The 22,451-nt window shown below is 42.4% G+C and overlaps 1 protein-coding gene across 1 annotated transcript in view; it reads left to right on the forward strand.

Moving 5' to 3' along the window:
- Positions 1-22,451, forward strand: part of DHRS11 (dehydrogenase/reductase 11) — a 62,711-nt gene that overhangs the window by 25,616 nt on the left and 14,644 nt on the right. The window contains exon 2 of the mRNA XM_077836862.1: positions 20,908-21,117. Coding sequence (XP_077692988.1) covers positions 20,908-21,117 — 210 coding nt within the window. The remainder of the gene's footprint in view (positions 1-20,907; positions 21,118-22,451) is intronic.

Here is a 22,451-nt window from a genome sequence, read left to right on the forward strand (position 1 = left end):
GGTAGTTGAAAGCAGCTATCAAATCCACCCTCATTCTTCTCTTCCGCAGACTAAACAATCCCAGTTCCCTCAGCCTCTCCTCATAAGTCATGTGTTCCAGTCCCCTAATCATTTTTGTTGCCCTCCGCTGGACTCTTTCCAATTTTTCTACATCCTTCTTGTAGTGTGGGGCCCAAAACTGGACACAGTACTCCAAATGAGGCCTCACCAATGTCAAATAGAGGGGAACGATCACGTCCCTCGATCTGCTGGCAATGCCCCTATGTATACATCCCAAAATGCCATTGGCCTTCTTGGCAACAATATAATACCTTGTTCTGTGTGTAGAAGGCTGCCTGAGTTAAATGAGGGTTCCTCCTGTTGCCTGGCACACCCTGGCAAGATGATTTATGAGGTTGCAGAAGCTATCAGAAGAAGGTGGAACACTCAGGTGGAGCATCTGTTCATTGTTAATTATTCCCTGTAACAACTGGATTCAGGAGCACCGTTTTGAAGTGATCATTAATGACACCTACTACACAGATAAACTGGATAAACACAGAACAAAAAGAGGTTTCCCTGTCCCAAAGAGCTTACAATCCAAGTAACACATGCAGAGCTCGGTGGGTTGGGGCCAGTGCAGAAACCCTTTCAAGTGCCCTTATAAACATGAAGCCAAATACACCCACTTATGCTAATGACGAATCTCCACTGACCTCAATAGAGTTGTGATTTCTCACACCAGCCAGAGTTCCTATAATCACCTGTAACCACCCTGAAATCACCTTTGTGTTGCATTGCTTCTGCCATAGCAATTCATCTGAGCTACTTGACTGGCAGTTCAGTAGATGCTGATAAGACAGCATTTCTAGCACTGCCGGCATCTAATCTCCCTTCTTCCCTCGCAGAGTAGCTGCGACAATGACTAGTGGCAGCTGTTCCCTAGCTGCTTCCCATGGGTGCTGCCTGTCACTGTGCACTGTTAATAGACGGTGAGTAAGGCCAAGAAAATCCTTGTGTCGTGTTCCCTCCTCCACAAACATCAGCTCTAATAATTGATCTGCATTACATATTATTTAAAATAGTTTATTTTGCATGCCAGGAGCAGGTCTTGACTAAGAATATCCTGTTGTAATATTACAATTATGGAGAGTGAAAATTGTGCGTTAGGAGCTGAATTCCCTATAGATTCCACCAGCTTTTGATCACATCTTCCTTTGTCGAAGCCTAGAGGTGAGCCTGACGGTTTCTGGGGCAATGTTATAAATTCGTTCCTGCTAATGAGTCAGCACTTCAGATGCATTTGGTGTAAACTATTTAGAAACTGCAAGACTCCTCCGTTCTCTGTTAGCTCCTTGTGTTGGAGTTCCATGTTGAATGCTGATGTGATGTCTCGTTAATCTGCATGTGTTCGCCTTTCCACTTGCAATGTTCTATTTCAAAAGTCCAGATCCTCAAAGGTATTTAGGTGCCTAACTCCCACTGAAATTAATGGGAGTTAGGTACCTAAATACTTTTGGGGATCTGGGCAAAAGTAGTCTTTCTCTTCTACCATGCCTCTTGGAACAGAAGATCTGAGTTGAGGAGCAGTGTACTCACTATGTTTAAAATACATTGGTTTAATCCATTTAAAAACAAAAAGTTAGGGGGATTTAATACCCAAATATCACACCAGGTTAGGGGGATTTAATACCCAAATATTGCACCAGTTTAGCTAAACTTGTTTTGTAAATTGATTTAGTTAAACGGGTGCATGTTCCTGTGTGGATACACTTAAATCTGTTTGAAAGAATTTAGTTAAATTGATATAACTCAGACACTGTTTGAATGTCTCCCAAGAGGGCTTTCCACCTGCTTAATGAAATCATTTAAAAAGCCAATTGTAGTTAAACAAGGACTAAACTTTTGTTTATAGGCAACCCCAATTGCTTTTGGTGATTTAAAGATAAACAAAAAAAAAATCTAGTTCCTATTTAGTGTTTTCGTCTGTAGATCACAAAATACTTTACAAAGGAGATAAGTATCATTATTCTCATTTTACAGATTGGGAAACTAAGGCACAGAGAGGTGAAATGACTTGACCAAGGTCAATCAGCAGGGCAGTGACAGAAGTGGCAAGCAAATCCAGGTCTCCTGTGTCGCAGTCCAGTTCACTATCCATAGGTGCTGGAACTAGGATCTGCTACACCCCTGGCTTGAAGTAGTTTCCATCATATACAGGGTTTGCAGTTTGGTGCAATGGCTCACAGCACCCCCACTATAAAAATTGTGCCAGAACTCCTGGTGCTGTCCGCTGGGCTGCAGTGCCTTTCTTGTGTTACCATCCTGGCTTTACATCTTATTTTAAAACAAGCATCAAACTTCTCAATAAGTAAAAATGGAAATAACTTACAAAACCCAATTTCCTTTCACCATTGATGCAGTTTTTTTTTTTTTTGTACTTCACTCACCTTGGAAAATGAAAATAGAGGAGACAGTTTCACTTTCCTTTCTAGTCAGTTTCTTGTTATGGAACATTTGGGTTACAACACTGCAAGGTGAAATATTTAAGACTTTGATATAGCAAAGTGCGTAAGCATTTACACCAGTCTGTCCCTTTCAGGAAAGTGCTTAAGTACATGCTTAACTTTAAGCCAAAGGGATTTAAATACCTGTGATATACAAGTGGATGGAGTAGATGATCTTATGGTTCGTTCTGGCCTTCAAGTATATGAATTAAGCATAGAGTTAATGGGTTAGTTTGCCAAATCAGGGCCTAAACCCTTTTTTAAGAGTCATTTAAATATTTATATTAAGTTTTTGTAAAATCTTTAAGAATTATTTACTGGATCCTAAATTTTGGGTCTAAAATATGTAACTGTGTCCTTTACAATTGTCTAGTGCACAAAAGTCTTGTGAGGACTGCTGCTGTCTATTTTTAATATTCATGGCACATGTCATATGATACAGCAAGATGCAGTTTTTTTAAAAAAAGGTAACCAAACGTATCCTAAACAGCTGGACCAGATTCCTCCTTTGGCTCTTCATTGGAGACCTAGTTCTTCTTTCCTTTATGCTAGTTTAGGTCAAGGTTAACACAGACACAATCAATGGTAAGACTGGTATAAGTGAGAGGACATTCCTGCCCTATAGATCAAGTATCTGATGCAGTAGAACCTCACTGCAGGGATGCTCCTTGCAAAACATTGTGCTTAATGAACAATTATAAGTCTAACAGGATGTTGGGAATGACCTGCTCAAATCCTGCTTTTGTATTGGCTACTTTTCAGGCTTAGCAGCTAGGAAATACTGTCTTTATTGCAAAGGGTGGTTCCATTTTTAACTTTTGAACATGTGAAGTAATTATTTTTTCTTTGTTATATTTTCCTAATATATAATGGTACTAATGGCCACCTGGCTGGCACTTAATGACAAGCTGGGTTAAAGGGCTAGGGCTTCATCTGAAATCTTCAACTCTACCAGCTGGTGGTTAACTGCCAGGAAATAATCTTCCCCCATAGGGCATCCTGGTTTAAATGAGATCATGACAATGAGATTGATTGTATAGGAACAAAAGGAGTTGGGATTGGGCAGGAGCAGTGATTAGATCTCCGGTTAGACGCTAGGAAAACATTCCCAGCCTGATTCCAAATCGTGTTTAACTGCTTACACGTTTCAGACCCATTTTTCACTGGTGTAAATAACCCCACAAATCACAGAGCAATGAAGAATCAGACCCTTCGGCCTGGTTTACACACAGATTTTGCACTCGTATAACTATTTTGGCTAAGGGTGAAAATTTTTCCCGAAATTATTATACTAGTACAACCCCTAGTATGGAAGCAGTTATACCTGTATAAAAGTCCCTTATTCTGTGAGGCTCATTCCACCTCCTGTGGGAATAAGCTGTACGGTATAAGCACTTTTAACTGTGTCTATGCTGTGGGGGTTTTGGTGCTGTAACAGTAGTCATGTAGTTAAAGTAATGCAACTCCTGCATGTAGAAAAGGCCTTAGTTGAAACTGTAGCAAGGGTATTCAGCTGATAAATCTGTCCTTTGAAGTTCACCTTCATGTACCAAATGCTTACCGTATGCTTTTAAAATTTCCTGGCTTTCCCATTTCTGTATCGAAGCTGTCACTTCATAGACATCAAGGTGATTAGCTTAGTATAAATGTCTAGAGAGACTCACTGTATTACCTTTTGTATTATTCACCCCCTGTAGGTGTGATCAGAAGCTGACTAGTCTCTGCATAAATGAAAATCTGGCCTATGGAAATGGTCCAGCCCTATTTGAGTTCTTGATCATCTTAACAGCAGGGAATTTACTGTTCTGATCAATGTCTATTTCCAATGGAGAATGTTAGGAGGGATTAGCCTAACAAGCTAGACAAATTCAGACTGGAACTCAGGTGTACATTTTTAACAGCAAGGATCATTAACCACTGGAGCAATTTAGCAAGGGTTGTGATGGATTGTCCATCACTGGCAATTTTGAAATCAAGATTGGATGTTTTTCTAAAAGATCTGCTCTAGGAATTGTTTTGGGGAAGTTCTATGGCTTGTGTTATACAGCAGGTTGGACTAGATGATCACCGGGGTCCCTTCTGGCCTTGTCGAGTGTAGTGGCGACTAAACTACAGGGTAAGGACTCAGATCTGGATTTTGGTCCTTGTTCTGTTAGTCACCTGCTGTGTTACTTAACGCCTAAATATTTTCAAATCCTCTATCAATTTTCAGTGCCTCACTTTTTGGGAACCCGATTTGAGACATCTCTCATCTCAAGTTGAGACAGAAGGCTATATAAAGGCAAAAGGATACAGTACCAGACTGGAAGTCAGGCGACCTCGGTTCTCTCTGTCACTCTGTTGTAGTGTGACCTTGGCCAAGTCACTTTGCCTCTCTGTGCCTCATTTCCACTATCTGTAAAATGGGGATAATGGTGTGCATCCACCTTTTGTAAAGTGCTTTGATATTTATGATTAAAACAGGCAATATTGGTGCTAAGTTTTATTATTATCATTATTACTATTTAAGAGCTGTGAGCAAAGACAGTAAAATGTATTATTTATATAAGAACATAAGAATGGCCAGGTCCATCTAGCTCAGTCTCCTGTCTTCCAACAGTTGCCAGTGTCAGATGCTTCAGAGGGAATGAACAGAACAGGGCAATTTATCAAGTGATCCATTCTGTGTTGTCCAGTCCTAGCTTCTGGCAGTCAGAGGTTCAGAGGCATGGGCTTGGGTGTCCCTGGCCATCTTGGCTACTAGCCACTGATGGACCTTTCCTTCATGAACTTATCTAGTTCTCTTTTGAACCCCATTATAGTTTTGGCCCTCACAACATCCCCTGGCAACGAATGCCACAGGTTGACTGTGTGTTGTGTGAAGAAATACTTCCTTATGTTAGTTTTAAATCTGCTGCCTATTGATTTCTTGGGTGACCTCTGGTTCTTGTGTTTTGTGAAAGGGTGAGTAACACTTCTTGATTCACTTTCTCCACACCATTCATGATTTTATAGATCTCTACCATATCTCTGCTTAGTTGTGTCTTTTCTAAGATGAACCTGTCCATATGGAAGCTGTCCCTTATCCCTAATTATTTTTGTTGCCTTTCTCTGTACTTTTCCCAATGCTAATATATCTTTTTTGAGATGGGGTGACCAGAACTGCACGCAGTATTCAAGCTGTGGGTGTGCCATGGATTTATGTTGTGGCATTATGATATTTTCTGTCATATTATCTATCCCTTACATAATGGTGTGTAATGTTCAGTTAGCTTTTTGACTGCCACTGCATAATGAGCAGATGTTTTCAGAGAATTATCCACAATGATGCCAAGATCTCTTTCTTTAGTGTTAACAGCTAATTTATACCCACAAAATGATGGGGTCTAGTTGGGATTATGTTTTCCACTATGCTTTACTTTGCATTTGTCAACACTGAATTTCCTCTGCCATTTTGTTGCCCAGTCACCTAGTTTTGTGAGATCCCTTTGTAACTCTTCACAGTCAGCCTTGGACTTAACTGTCTTGAGTAATTTTGTATCATCTGCAGACTTTGCCACCTCACTGTTAACCCCCTTTTTTTCCAGCTCATGTATGAATATGTTGAACAGCACTGGTCCCAGTACAGATCTTTGGGGAACCCTGCTGTTTACCTCTCTTCACTGTGAACACTGTCTGTTTATTCCTACCCTTCGTTTCCTATTTGAGCTCTCTGTTGGCTCAGCAGCTGCTATCCTTCTGAAACCCAGAGAAAATGTCCCTAGTGTTTTGTTTAGGATTGGCTAAGAGTTAAATGATGCCCTGGAAGAATATCACTATCTCCTTCAGTTTGTAGAGTTGCCATCCATATTTTCCATAGCACCATTTCTTTGCAAACTTCCATGAGGCTGGTCTGTCTTTGAGGAGAGCCTGTGACTTTCCTTTATTCACAAGATCCCATTAAGCGATTTTTGGCTCCGACTGAATGCCAGCGATGTACACCAGGCGCTTTGTTCTCAAAGAGAATTTGCTAAAGCAGACGTAACCTGGGAGATGAAAAGAGCCATCTTGATTCATGTTTCTGCAGGTGGCAAACTGCACAGAACAACAACAACCAAAAAAAAAGACCCTCAGGAGATTTTCTGGGATGATTGCTGTGGTCAATCTTGACAGCGGAGCCCTTCATTAAGTGAGGAAGAACTACATGCTGTTGTATGTGGTTTCTAACCCCAAGATGATGAGATTAACTAGAGGCAAGGTGTGTCCTTTGCAATCCTCCGGAAAACAGCATTAGCAGCTCTGGATCATCATCAGCTGGTCTACCCTTCTGTTTTGTTTGAATCTCCATCAAGGTCCATATGCTTGGGTTTATGGCATCTAGGCCTGATCTTTTTTCATGCCAGTGTTGTACTGAATGTTTAAAAACACTAGCCAGCTGAATGTGGAAACAGAGAGGTTAGAAATGTTGGTTTCTCTCTGGCTCACAACAGTGCACTGAAAACTTATGCTGAAAGCCAAACCAAAGAAACAGCAATGGATCGCCTGAGAAACCTGAAATTGCAAAACTAGTTTCTTTCGGTGCAGAATTAAAAATTTTCCCCATGGAGGGGAATAAGGGGGGCAGAATCCTGCAGTGGACTTTAAATGGCATGACGGATCTCTCTCTCTCTGGATACATTTGAGGGTATGTTCTCATTCCCCAAGGGAATATGCAAAACGCTTCCCCCAGGCTTCCTTGTGGTCTTGTCCACACAGTCAGTCCTGTGAGTGATGCCAGCTTCAGCACACCCAGGGGGCAAAGGACTGAAGTCGAACCTTTAAATATAAATTCCTGTCTGCTAGTGTTTCTGTTCTTTTCACATCACCATTCGGATGCTGCAAGCATTGGCAGATCTATTCTCTCCCCTCAGTCTTCCCCTGTGCGCTGGCCTACGGCAAGTGGGCCTGATTCTGGTCTCTCTTTCTCCAGTGTAACTACATTGACTTCAGTCATATTATTTCTAATTTACCACTGATGCAAGTGAAATCAGAATCAGGCCAAGTAGTAACCTTTTGCTGGCCAGGGCTAGCTCTGTGAGGGCCAGATCCTAAGCTCATTGAAGTCAATGGAAAGCATAGATCAGAGCATGAGGGCTTGTCTATGCTACCGGCCAGATCGACGGGTAGCGATCACTCCAGCGGGGGTCGATTTATCATGTCTAGTATAGACATGATAAATCGACCGCTGATGGCTCTAATGTTGACTCTGGTACTCCACCTCAACGAAAAGCACAAGGGGAATCGACGGGAGAGCGTCTTCTGTCAACACACCACAGTGAAGACACCGCAGTAGGTAGATCTAAGTACATCAACTTCAGCTACGTTATTCACGTAGCTGAAGTTGTGTAACTTAGATCGACCTCCCCCCCTCCCCCCCCCCCCCCGTAGTGTAGACCGGCCCTTAGTCACCTTCTGCCACCATCCCACCTTTACCTATTTGGTTCTGTGTTACTTCTTCCCTAATCTAGCAAAGATGAAGGGGGTGAAGCATGTCCTAAAGTTTTAGGTGTTCCCTATTCTTCTGAACTGTCCCATGGCTCTTAGATCAGCCCTCAAAACTGGAGAAGCAACAACTGTTTAAACCTCCCTTGAGTAGGCATGTGCCTCAGAGTAACCGCAATGATTTGTCCTATGTGCAGAAGTGTGCTGGGAAACTTGCATATACAACTGGAGACCATATAGACCTGGTTGGGGGGGAAATTTGATGAGGATTTGATTGGTTCCCCCCCCCATTTATTTTAAAAACATTGAAATTACATTGAATTTCAGCCAGCTCTACTGGTCTTTGGGGTCGTGTGGGGAGAAATGTGTGTGCGTGTGTAATTTCCCACACACAGTTTAAAATTCCCCCTCTCCTACCATTATTTTGAATCTTAGAATTCAGAATTAACTCAAATTTGAAACATTTTGGATCGCTCCAATAAACCTGCATCAATGAGAATGAAATAAGAAAGACTGTGTGTGTATGTTTCTCTACACTTTTACAGCTTGTAAATGTACGGTGTTGGTTTTTTTGTTTTGTTTTACTCTTTCTCTTTGTTATCCAAGATGCACAATGATTCTTGGAAACCTTGAGATACAGTGGATGTCCTGTTTTTGTTTTCTGTACCTTGGTACATTAACATCCAATGACTGCATCCTGCTTTACCATGATGGAAAGTGACAGTGACCGTCAAAATTCCAGGCACTGCTGGAACAGTAATTGAACAAAATTCTCACATCATCCTTTGGTGTACTGCAGTGCACTTTGTAAGTTTTTTTAAAAAGAAGAGCAATTCAGGAACATTAAAAATGGCCAAGACTTGCGAAACTAAGACCAGCTCAGTCTTGAGCCTACCTGATGTTTTATTTCATTCTTGTTACATCTCTGCCCAGTTGTCTTGCTGTTCCCAGTAATAAGAGACAGGTGAAGTCAGTTTGGAATTAGTTGCTATTAATTTTCTCCACTCTCTTCCCAGCCACCCACAGTTAGAACTTTTTAATGTTCTGCAGATGCCAGAATTTGGGGGTATTGCCCCACTTGCCTCAATTAAACATTTAATTACAAGATAGAGGGAGCCTTATTCCCATTTACACAAGGCCCTTTTACACTGGTCTGGATGTAAATGTAATTCATGCCCATTTTAAAGCCCCTCTGCACTGTAAATGAGAATCTGATCCAAACAGTTTTGACACTGTTTCACAGGATCAGGTCTCCAGTAGGTTTACTCATGTGCCCTGTGTTCTGTTTTCTTCTGTATCTTGGAGGAGCAGGGACCTGATGGGGGGATGGGTGTGTGTGTAAAATCTCTCTACCTCTATCTATCTCAAGTGAAATTTCTTAGGGAGACTCAGCGGGGGAGAGAATTATCTTATCAGGAAGAGGACAGAAGGAAATATTCTTCCAACTGACCGAGCTCTTTGTGCTGCGTGTTAACTGCAGCATTTGGATTAGTGTATCTTAATTTCCTGAAAAGTTTATTTTACACGGCAGTGGGCATGATGGCTTAACATATGCCGTCTGCTGCTCAGAAATCCTAAAATCGAGAGTGACCTTTGGTGTCTGAGTGCCTGGCGTAGGTTGTTTACTAGGACTTCCTGTTCCCTTGGCACGACGTACCAAGATACAGTGATTGCATTTGGGAGCAAATTAAGATCTTATCCCAAGTACAGAAAGTACATGGCCACGGACAGGCTTATGGGAGCAAAGAATGTGACCGCCAACGCTGTGGAGACTCTTCCGCTGTGATACTTTGTAACGGGCAAATATGGCGTGATAAGCTCTCCCTTTTGAGGTATTGGCATCCAGGCTGCAAGATTGTTTTCTGGCTGGGAAGATCTCTGAACTTGGGCATTATGTCTCTCTCAACCACTGAAATAAACATGAAAGCTGACGCCTTGATGTAAAGCTACGATCAAAAGGGATGAATGGCCCCTTCCATCTTATCAGCTGTGTCCGTCTAGAGTCTCATATGGTCATTGCTGTATTTGCTTTCTAAAACCAACTCTCTGTATAACTTGGATGCTATATTAAATTTTAATCTAAATTTGGGTTATTGCAGATTGTTTTGTATGTAATTTATGACTTTTAAAACCAACTTTGTAATTTTGAATGATCTAAGCCCTATACCCAGATGTACAGACACTCCTTCCTTAACCTGTGTATTATATAATTTTAACATTAGCTTTGATTAAATTTTAAAATCTGAACACCTCCCAGCAGCTCTGGATGCTTCTTTTAATTTGCCTAACTGCTGCTGGCCTTTTAAAAATGTTTCTTTAAGTGTATGCTACAGTCTTTTCCCCTCTTTTTAAACACACATCTTCCTTCAAACCTTATCAGCATACAGTGGCCTATCAGCAAAATCACATAGATGGCCAAATGAAACCACTCACAATAAGGGGGCGGAGGGCTATCGTTCAATCAGAGGGGCAATTTTATGCTGTGTCCTACAGAAATATTGGCTAGCTCAGAACAAGCAGAGCCCGACAGACAGAATGATGCTATTCCAATGTATCGATTTCCCCGTCATTTAGGCTGAACTCAGCAAGTGCCCCCCATTTTGTTCTGTAATGCTAGTAATAGTAATCACAGTTTGTGTTAGTATAGCCCCTTCATTTAAGTAATTTGAAGTGTTTTAGGACCTGATCTAGTGCCCATTGAAGACAATGGGTTTTGGATTAGACCCTTAGACATTAAGGCTGAGATTTGCAAAGTCGCCTAAGAGATTTGGATGTCCAACTCCAATTAAAATAAATGAGAATTGGGCACTCAAACCCAATCTCAGCCTGTGAGTCTCCTCATCCCAGTGGAGACTCATTGGAGGTTGTGACTTGCCTAAGGCCACACAGCAAGTGATCAGGAGAGCTGGAGTCAGAACCCTGATCCCCAGTTGTGCCTCCCAGGTCACACTTTTAGGATGCAGAATTCATTAAGTTCTGCTAGGGAGAAATTTTCTTGTTAGGATTTTCTGGCCTCTTTGACCATGTTGCTGTCTCTCCTCATTTCCACGAAAGCCAGAGGAGTGAATGAGTTGCACAGTTCTGAGTTATGTTGCTGTCCTAATTTCTGCTGGCAGATGAACAGAATGTTGATTCTTGCAAAGCTGTAGGGGGCCGTGTATTTCAAAGTTCTCTCTCTCTTGTTCGCACATTGCATTGAGGAATCTGTCGCATCAGAGGCAAGCTGGATAGGAGCCAATGCTCACGCTTTGGTTTTGTGGTTAACAGGTCCTGTATTATTTGTAAATACACTGCAATCACACATCAGTTCACACTGCACTTCCTCCCATTTCTCTCTGCAAATCTTGTGACATGTAGAGAAGATTTCACAGTGTACTTTTCCCCCCATTTTCCTTGTGCGCCATAACATTTGTTTTTTCTCTGTCTCTAATGTTTATTTAGAAGATGATCATTTTTCTTGTGCCCCCTTGGTGACTCTGACAGATGCTCTCTACCTCCCTGGGTAATTGTACAAGTGGAACAAAGCATTCTGAAAGCAGAATTCCCACTGCCCTTACAACAGCAGATTCAGGATGCATTGTAGCTGCTTACGTCCTTGGAACCTGCATAGTTTAGCTTTCCTATGTGCAACAGGGTTAAGAGAATCTGTTTCCTTCATTCTTAGTCATGGACTGATGAAAAAGAAAACCCTTTGAGAAGTGCCTGAGCTGCAAAATTTGGCTCTGGAGTCAGATCTCAAACACTCTGAAAGTTCAGGGAGTGAAATTGCCAGTGAAGTCAATGGCAAAGCTTCCAGTGACTTCATTAGGGCCAGGATTTTAACCAGGGTATTTAGATCTGTGGGCTTTGGCTCATTATATTGATATGGACCAGCTGCAAAATTCAGGTCTGAGTCTTGGTTTCAATTCTGACCAACCCCAAATTTCATAGCATTTGGACCTGGAGGTTTTGTTTGAAGTTCACCTCTGTGATAGCTGACAAAAAAATAACTCTGTTAATAAGCAGTGAAAGTTGCCTGCCAGGCTTGTTAGCGTCCCCCAGACAGGAGATACCTTTAATGCATTGGTTTATCACTCTTGTTATACTGAACCTCTGTCCTAAGTGGGAACTGGGATGCAGAGGAGCTGCAGGGGCAAAGCTGCTGTCCATTTACTGGGACGCTTTTGGGGAAAACATGGAGGGTATCCTTGCAGGGTTTTCAGCTTCCAAGCCTCATCTCACTGGTGTTTCTGAAAGACAACGCAGTCTGGGCCACTGTATCCCGTAGAAATGTAGTTGGAATTTAGATAGGCAGCCTTGTTGGCCACTCAGGTTCCAGCTTGGATTAGCACCTTACCCGGATGGGGCCTAATTCAACAGCCATGGAAGTCAACGGAAGGACTCCACTGATTTCAGTCGGTCTGGAGATGGCCCATGAGGAAAACGCTGCAAGCAGCTAACGCCTTAGTTTTACATCTCATCCAAAAATCAGCACGTGCTCTGAAATCCTAGCGCCACACTACCACAGTTATTCACCCTGGACATGGAGGGAACGGTGCCATCTCTGAAATCCTTGACCACACCCTCTCAAGATGCTCCTTGAATGCCTCCTGTTCAAGCACTGACCCTACACAAGGCTGCATAGATCACGAGAGCAGGTCAGATCACAGCACAAGTTGGTGTGGCTGTGGGCCATTTATTGATTGAATTTTTGCAGAGGCAACATGTTATCTGTTTGCATTGTCAGGATGCAACACAAATCAGTCTCCTGTGGAGGAAACTACTTATGATACATGGTATGTCACATAGTCATGCACTGTTGTGTCCCCACTGTCCTGCAAACGCATAGGCCAGTCACTTTGGATACAGAGAGAAGGGCTGTAAAGGAAAAGAAAGCTCCCTTTAATGCCATGTACATTTTATTTCACCCGCTGAAATGTCACATTGGTGAAACGGCTGCAGGCTACAGAGTTTGCAAATGATTTGGTGGATGTTTGTAGCCAGAGTCCATCTCTCCCCAGCAGCCAGACATCATGTGACTATCGCCTCATACTGGAAGCTGTCACTGTCTCTAATGTGACATATCAGCGATGAGATGCTGTTTCTCATTAGCATCAGGGCCCTTTGGAAGGGGTGAGAGGGGATCCTCTGGAGAATTTTGGGCTGTGGCTGTTGAATGATTAACACACACAGAGAGCCGCAGAACCTCTCATTTCATTAGCTTTGTATCATTTAGTTTGATAAAAGAGCTGGATGCTTATAATAATCGCCGATCATGATTAATTAGCAACGGTAATGCATGCAATTGCTGTGTCCTTTATCCACACTTGTGTGTGTTAAGCCTACAGCTTGTCACCCTCCATGCTGTGACATTATTTATTCTCTTTATTAGTGACTCCGATCTTGTAACGAGACCTCTCTTGTGCGGAGTGCTGTACAAGTATAGAACATGTGTATGCAGTTAAATAGTGTTAAAAAGACTTTCACATCCAGATTCAGAATCTTGTCTGTGTAAATATTTTTTTTAATATGATCATTTACATTTTTTCTCTCTCAAATGACCTGATTTTTGCCTTTAAAAATTCTCATGGAGATGATTAAGGGTTTGCTCAGACTAGGTCACAACCTCCCAGGCGAATGGATACAAAAACATAGGATAGATAAGCCACATGGAGCTAGATCATTGTATTGTTTAGATCATTGTATTGTTCTTGATGCAAAACCTGATACAGGGAGGCAAAAGTCTATTGCTTTCATGCCCCCTTCTGATCCCAGGGGCTGTTTGGACGTGGCTTTTGCCCTGTGTGCAAGTTTGAGGAGCCTCAATGTTGCTCTAAACTAGGGCAATTTTAAAGCAGCGGAAGCAGAGACCAGGATGTGGCTTCCAGGGTGTGAATGCATAGAACAAATGCATTACAGTGTGTAGGTGATGCACTGGAAAGCTATTCAAGCTCCTGCAATAAAAGATGAAAACTAAGCAAGGAAACAAAATACAGTACCAATGTTAATATCCCCTGTGAATGTGTGTGAAGATTCTATTCCTCTCTGCATGCAGGCAGGATTAAAAAAAAAACAAAACCTAATAAACTCTGGGCCTGATTCCCCTCTGACTTACACCAGTGTAATACCATTGACTTCAAATGACTTACACTGCTGTGAGAGGAGAATCAGGCCCTTAAAGCTGCACAAATGAATAATAAATTGAGCCATATTTATGTTGGAAGCATACACATTAGAAAGCACGTACATACAAATTCCCTTTGGTTCCCGTAATGTAATGCTGCTTTATGAGTTTTGCCTCTTAAATTCAGGGGGAAAACAGGACAAACAAACCCAAGTACAATAGAACTGTGGAAAAAAATGTATCCAATAATCTTCATCTTTCTGTTCAGATACAATGAGCCCTAAGCCTCACCTACACAAAGACCTTTTCTTAGGCTTCTTGTGAAGGAAAAGAATTTCACCCTGTTCTCACTTGCCAGGTTTTTGATACCGGATCATTTTGCTTTTCACAATGTAGAGTTTGTTGTTTACTATATGTAATGAATCCCAGTGCCCTCTGAGCATGGTATGCATGTCCCTTTTTTGTTTTTTAAGGGCAAATATTCAACAAAATTGAATGTAAAATTACATTGTGCAAACTGACAGTGACTTGTAACAAGGCGCTTTTGCTGGGATTTAGTTGCTAATTAAAGGTATGACTGTGTGATTGCAGTTACACTGGTGTAAACCAGGAGGAGCTCCAGACAAGTCAGTGGGGGTAACGCTCAGGCCAGTATTAGGGAAGTTGGTTTGTAGTTTAGGGAACAATTTCCCTGCACCTTTAGTTATTTACATTAATGCAAAATGGGGATAAAAGGCTACCAGATGATAATGGTAGCACTTTAAATCATTTTAGCGTGGTGTGATTGTATATGATGCAGGAAATCGTGAACTGGGCCCACAGCTCCTGATTATTAGTAGTAAATAAAACATTATTTTTATGACTGTAGTGCCAAGAAGTCCCAGTCATGGACCAGGCTGTCAATATACTAGGTGCTGTCATCTCTTGTTTACACTGTTTTTAATCTGGTAATGCCATTAATTTAGTGGAATTATTCCTGGTTTGCACAGGTGTAGGTGAGATCATAATCAGGCCTTGTCTTCATTGCTGAAAAGGGGTGTGTGTGTTTTTTACCTCAGGGTAACTAATACGGTAAAAACATGGTGAAAGCCTGGCATTTTTGCTTCACCTCAAGGTAAATTAGGCGAGGTCAGCACTATAACTGCACGTGAAGTTTAGACTTTACCCAGTTTACCTCATATAAAACTTAAGTGCCTGGTCTTTCCTGTATTTTTAATTCAGGCTGGTTCTTGCATGTTAGTTACCCTGAGATAAAAAATGCGTCTTTTTTTAGCAGTGAAGTCAAACCCTAGGCCCAAAGCCTGAAACCCTTACTGCGTTCAGTTCAGCGCCGTTATTCCTGTGGGATTCAATAGAGGAGGTGTGTCTGGGGAGAAACAAAACACAAAGACGTCTTCCTTTTGCTAATGTCACTTGGGGATGTAGGGACTAATTCTCATTTACACTGTGTAGACACGTAAAATGCTACAGCAGCACATATTCAGTGCTGCAGCTGTGTCGCTGTAGCTCTTCAGTGTAGACACACACAGCAATGCTGGGAGGGGTTCTCCTGTTGGTGTAGTTAATCCACTTTCCAGAGAGGCGGTAGCTAGGTTGATGGAGGAATTCTTCCATCGACCTGGTGCTGTCTACAACAAGGGTTAGAGACAGCGACATCTCTCGGGGCTGTGGATTTTTCACACCCCGAGAAATGTACTATGCTGATGGACATTTTCAGTGTCGACCAGGCTTAACACTGCTTTGCATCACTCTAGCCATGTAAAAGGGGTATTAAAGGTGGTGTAAATTACCTCTTGTTTGGATTCAGAGTAGCAGCCAGAGTAGCAGCTCATCGAAGTGAGCTGTAGCTCACGAAAGCTTATGCTCAAATAAATTGGTTAGTCTCTAAGGTGCCACTAGTACTCCTTTTCCTCTTGTTTGGAAGCTCTGAGAACTACTTTAACCCTGAATTGCACTTGCATCCACTCTTAGTCCCATCGCTCTTTTATGCTGCCAGTGTAGCATAAAAGGGCCTTCGCATAACTGAGAATCAGGCCCAAGGTGACCAGCTAAATTTCAAGGAAATAAAGGACAAGGATATGGAAAAAATATCAGAGAGAGGTTAATTTGAAAGGACATCACCTTACAGACTCTTACTCGTGGTACAGACTTTTGTATCACTCTGTACTATTCTTTGCATATTTAAAGCTTGATTTTTTTTTTCTCTTTTATCTGGGGCAGGGTTTGAGTCTTGGTTGACTTACGCCTTGTCTCATCATTTGCACCAGTGCTGAGTGAATGATTCCCGAAGGATCACGTTCCTTGCTTTGGCACAAACAGTGCTGATCTGCTTGTGACTTAAGTCCCTCCCCCAACCTATCTGAGGTCTCACCACCTCCCCACGGGTCGGCAGGCAACCTTTTGCTTCACTGCAGTAGCCTGCAGGATGTGAGATTGTCTTTCCTTCTCAAGTGCTTTGTCTTTTAAATGACTCTTGTTTTATGTATTCAATCCCCCCACCCTTCCATCTGGCTTTTATATTCTTACTTTTTAGAGGTTTTAACCATTCTTGTTTCTTATGTATATCGTTTATAGTGACACAAGGCCCTATTTGGAGGTGCCGTGTGTGTACACTGAAAGCTTTATGAATATTATTTTACATGGTCTCCAGCTCAGATACCATGATAATGAGTGGAGGGTGAGAAAACCTGGATTTGTGCTGGAAATGGCCCAACTTGATGATCACTTTAGATAAGCTATTACCAGCAGGACAGTGGGGTGGGAGGAGGTATTGTTTCATATTCTCTGTGTGTATATAAAGTCTGCTGCAGTTTCCACGGTATGCATCCGATGAAGTGAGCTGTAGCTCACGAAAGCTCGTGCTCAAATAAATTGGTTAGTCTCTAAGGTGCCACAAGTACTCCTTTTCTTTTTGCGAATACAGACTAACTCGGCTGTTACTCCGAAACCTGTCCAAACCTGGAATACAGTAGCTTTTTCCTACCCAAGATCTCAAACTTCTTCACAAACATGAATGAATAAAGCCTCACAATATGCCTGTGAGGCAAGTCAGAATTAGGCTTGTCTACACTGGCAATTTACAGTGCTGCAACTTTCTCACTGAGCGGTGTGAAAAAACACCCCCGAGTGCAGCAAGTTTCAGCGCTGTAAAGTGCCAGTGTAAAGAGTGCACCAGTGCTGGGAGCCACGCCCCTGGTGGAAGTGGGTTTTTTTCGAGCGCTGGGAGAGCTCTCTGCCACAACCACACAAGCCACATTAAAGCGCTTTAGTGTTGCCGGTGGGATACGTTAAGGTCAAAATGTTCAAAAGTAGCTGCTGATTTTAGGTACCCACCTCTGAGATTCTTTGAGCTGGATTCTCAGCTGGTGTAGATCAGGATAGCTCTGTTGACTTTGATGGAGTCCCAAACTTCCTGAATTTTAAGAGCTCTGAGAGTGCAAACCTCCAATTGAAGTCAGTGGGAGCCGAGTGCCTCTGAAAATTAGGTTCAAAGGAGAAGATCAGCCTCTAAAGGTGGAAGTACATGAAACAGTAACTTTTGAAAATGTGGCTGTGACACACAAACGAATGCAGTAACTGGGAACAAAACAGAGGTTTTCTGACTCCCCATCCCCGACTGAGCCCCCCCCCCAGCTACCCCCCCCCCCAAAAAAAACCCCTCCAAAACACCCCTGAAGCAGTTGCTAATATTTTAAAATTCTGACTGGAGCTAATCAGAAAATGAGTAGGGGAGAGAGAATCACATTTTGTTGTGATTTCTCCCTCCCCCCCCAACCCTCTTGGGCAAAAATAGATATTTCAATGGAAAATGTAATCAGAAAGGTGAATTTTGAAAAATGTGAACCAGCTGTAACCCTCATATTTTATGGAAAAGGAAGGGGAACAGTTAAGAGAATCCAGTTTCATTTACTGATTTGGTTTTTAATTTTTTCCTCCCAAAGAAAGGAACTTTTTGTATGGTATATGTTGTTATTTAACATTCCAACTGAGTATTTATATTCCAAGAAGGCAATGTGTGAACTCTGGTACGCTTTCACTCTGTCTTATATATTAATTTTAAAAGACAATGTCAAGGTAACTAGTTCCCAAAATGTACACACAGTGGGGGAAATCCTGGTTTAATTGAAATCAATGGGAGCTTTGCCATTGCCTTCGGTGGGGCAGAATTTATTTCACCCCGTGTCTTTTAAAAATGAGCTAGTTCCTTTAATGTCGATGTTCCACTGATGCTTCTTTGACAAACTGATTGTTGCGGAGAGCTCAATTTAAATCACTCAACCCCTCCTGCTGCTTGCATTAACAAAGCTCTGCGTCTGTATTTTTGAGAGTGAATTTCACTCAGACCCTGTCCTCTACAGGACTCACCAGAAGCCAGGCATGGTTTTTGCTTGCCTTTTAGTTGTTGTTTAAATTACTTGTTACTGCAAAGACTGGTTTATAAAGCAAACACCTCAGTTCAACTGGGAAGAGCGAGGTTGGGCGTACAATAGTTTAGTCACCGAAGGCCGTAATACAGTACTTTGGTCTAACTCTGGTTGTTGGGTTGAGTATGGGTGGTTTAGTGGCCTCTGATATACAGGAGGTCAGAATGACCTAAAAGCATTAATGATACGTTTTAGTCCATTTTGTAGAGCTAATCCCTTTGAATATATCACTTGGTAAGGGAAGGGTAATATTTATTATTATTAATTATTTAATAATAATTGATCAATTTAATTATTTGTATTATTATTAATACTAATAATATATATTATTATATATGGTACCCTTTACATCTGTCACAGTAAGTCACCTTGGATGATCAGGGCTGGATCACTAGCCTGGGAATCATTCTTGCACAGCAATGCTAATGCCTGATCCAGTGCCCGCTCACATCCAGGGGAGTCTTTCCATTGACGTCAGTGGCTGCTGGATCTGATCCTTAGACCTTTACCTCGATCACTTCCTTGTGGGCAGCAGACAGGCCAGTCCTCCCAAACCTAAGTGCCCTTTAGGAAGATTCCTTCAAGAGCTGGTGCTTTGTAATTTATTTTGGCTAGTTAAACCACATGAATGAAACTTAAATCAACAGCAAGTCACCTCCAGGCGTGGGCTCTGTTACTGTACATTTTGGGGTGTGCCAAGACCTCAGACCCTCGGTGGATCTAAATCAGTGTTTCATGGTGCATACGCTGTAGTGCGGATGGCGCTGAAAAGTACTTGTATGGAAGCCAGTCAGCTTAAACCAAGTCCCTGATGCAGCTAAGACCTAAACATGTGCTTAACTTTAAGTACATACTTAAGTCCTATTGAAATCAATGGAAAGCTCAAGCTAACAGTGCAGGATTGGTGTGTTTGGAGGACCTTTGACTTGAATTCATTCCTCCCCAGGCCTGATCCAATTCCCATTGAAGTAAATGGAAAGGCTCCCATGGTTTACAGTACTGGATCGGGCCCTAAATTTGCTGACCATCTTCAGGACAGAAGGCAAAGCTATCTGTTTTACAAGGCTTTCTCTCCTTTGGGTGTTTTTGGGGGGATTATTTGATAAGAGCATATGTTTTGTTTGAGTTACTGCCCAGCGGCTCAGTGGACAAATTTTGCTTTTTGTTGTTCTTTATTATAAATGTAGAGGTTGACAATTATGTGCACCATGCAAGGCGGCTGAATTAAGTGATCTGAATAATAAACACATTTAAGTGTTTAAAAAATGACTTCAGTGAAGAGTCATAAGGGCCAAGACTGAACTTTATATAAATCCTTTAATGGTTCTGAGAACACAGTCCATGCTGTGCCCTGGTTCAATTTATTCAAGCTTCTTGGAAATGTCTGATATTTAAAAAATCTGCCAGGTGCAGAGGTGATCTTCTTACTGTAAAATACTACAATCCAGCACACACATTAGACAGCATGGGGCCAGATTGTCAGCTAGTGTAAATCAATGTAACTCCATTCACTTCAGTGGAATGATGCTGATTTACGCCAGCTAAGGATCTGGCCTTACAAATGCAAACCGAGGGGAATTCAGTTTTGAGTAGTTATGTCTGTGACATTTATAGCATCCAACCCAAGAGGATAAGCTCTGTGGAGCTGGATGAGCAAATGTAATGTGCAAGTGACAGGCAATTAGCAAGACAGCCTATGCTACACATAAGATCAGGCCTCCTCTTGCCAAGTCTGAGACCTGGTTTACACCTAAAACTTAGGCTGATGTAGCTACATTGCTCAGGAGTATGAAAAAATCACATCTTGGAGAGATGTAGTTAAACTAAACTAAGCCCCGATTTAGACATGGCTTGGTCGATGGGATGATGGATGAATTCTCCCAACTACTACCTCTCGAGGACGTGGATTTACTACAGTGACTGAAACCCCCCTTCCATTGCTAGAGCAAGTGTCTACACTACTGTGCCTCAGTGGCATAGCTACAGTAGTGTAGCTTGTAGTGTAGACCTAGCCTTAGTCCCTTTCTGCGAAGACGTTTTAAAATCAAGGATCAAGGACCATAATTTTAGTCATCAGAACAGGAGATTCTGGCAGCCTTATCTGCAGAGGCAGCGTGGTCCAGTGGATAGGGTACCACACTGGAATTTGGGTTCTGTTCCTGGCTCTGCGACCTTGAGTGAGTCACTTCCCCGTCTGTGCCTCTGTTCCCATTGTCTGTCTCTCCTATTTAGACTGCAAGTTCTTCGGGGCAGCGACTGTCCCGTACTATGCATTTATACAGGTCTAGCGCAGTGGGGCTTTGATCTTGGTTGGGGCTGTTAGGTGCTGCTGTAATACAAACTAATAACGAAAGTACTTGCTGGCAGAAATGAAGTGCACAGCTGATCAGTTGAGCCTTTCCCAGGGAAAGGGATTCTGATTGCTTTTCTCTTCCTTCCTTTTTTCTTTCTCTAGAAATTGGCAGCAGAATGCCAGAGTGCGGGATACCCTGGCATCCTAATTCCCTATAAGTGCGATCTGTCCAATGAAGAGGAGATCCTATCTATGTTCTCTGCAATCAAGACTCTACATCAAGGGGTTGATGTGTGCATCAACAATGCTGGCTTGGCTCGCCCCGAGCCCCTGCTGTCTGGGAAAACGGAGGGTTGGAGGATGATGATAGATGTGAGTAGTTTGCCCGCGAGACAATGGGAACTATGATGGGCTGGACAGAGAGAAGCGAGTCTTTGCCATGACCAAGCGTTTGGATGCAGAGACAAGTGTCGCCTGCTGGCTGGGTGCTAGGGGTGGGAAAATGTGTTTTGCCTGATTCTTGAACCATCTGGAATGTAGGAGTGATTAGAGTAGGGCACAGATTGGGGGAAAAGGGAGCAGAAAGGGAGGGAACTCTCCACCGGAAAAAATAGGGCAAAAAATGGAGCAGAGACCAGGTGGAGTGAAAACCAAATACAAAGAGACAGTGGGGAAATAAGGAGCAGGGATGGTGAGAGGACATCCTAATTAAAAAATACACTGTGGTATGTCTACCTAGGTATTTATCTGGCCCTCATCACTCTAGTATCTGGGCACCTCACAGTCATTCATGGATTTTATCTTCAGGCCACTCCTGTGAGGTAGAAAATTCTGTTGTCTCCACATGGGGAACAGAGACATTAGGTAGATAGTGTCTTACCCACGGTCACCCAGGCAGGGTGTGGCTGAGCCAGAGATCAAACCCAGTTTGAGTCACAACCCAGTGTCCTAGCCAATAGACCCGCCTCTCTATCTTGATATGCTGTAGGCATCCACTGGTCCTGGCCTAGTTTGGGGTGGGGAGTGATTATTTTGCCCCAATATAGTACTCATCACAGGCTTCTCTTTACCAAGAAACATAAGTTTTGGTTTTAAATGAGATCACTTTCTGGCAGGGGGTGAAACATGGGTATAAATTTCATGGGAAAAAGATTGGCAAATGTGAAGGCACAGCCTAACAAATAGTCTTAGAAGTGTTGCAAAATCTCCACCCCCCACAGAGGTTCACCATCTCAATTGAGCACTGTTGCTGTGTGCTGTTAAACAACTGCTGTGTTCCACCCTAGAAGTGTTGCCTGATCTTTAGATTATGTATTAATTATATTGATTACTTTAGAATCCCCAGTTATCACTTTGGGGGCTGCCAGATTCTTGCCCCAAGATCATGCCCAGTATTATTTAAATTATTATACAGTTGGGAACCCTGATGTACACAGTTGCAATACACACACTATAGGAACTCTCTTATATTTACAAATATAGTTTATTAATATATTTAGCACGGTCACAAACACCCCAACTTAGGAAGATAGATAGAAATACGACAGCATGTACATCTGCACACCCATATACTCACACCATCCCTTGTAGAACAGCCTGAAACGTTAGCCATCGTCTTCCTCATCACCATCACCTTCCTCATCTTCATCAGTGGCCATCATTGTGGCACCTCCCAAGGACTAAATCTCTCTCTCCTACCCCCCTTA

This window comes from Eretmochelys imbricata, chromosome 17 (assembly GCF_965152235.1).
Source record: "Eretmochelys imbricata isolate rEreImb1 chromosome 17, rEreImb1.hap1, whole genome shotgun sequence".
In the NCBI taxonomy this organism is placed as follows: Eukaryota; Metazoa; Chordata; order Testudines; family Cheloniidae; genus Eretmochelys; species Eretmochelys imbricata.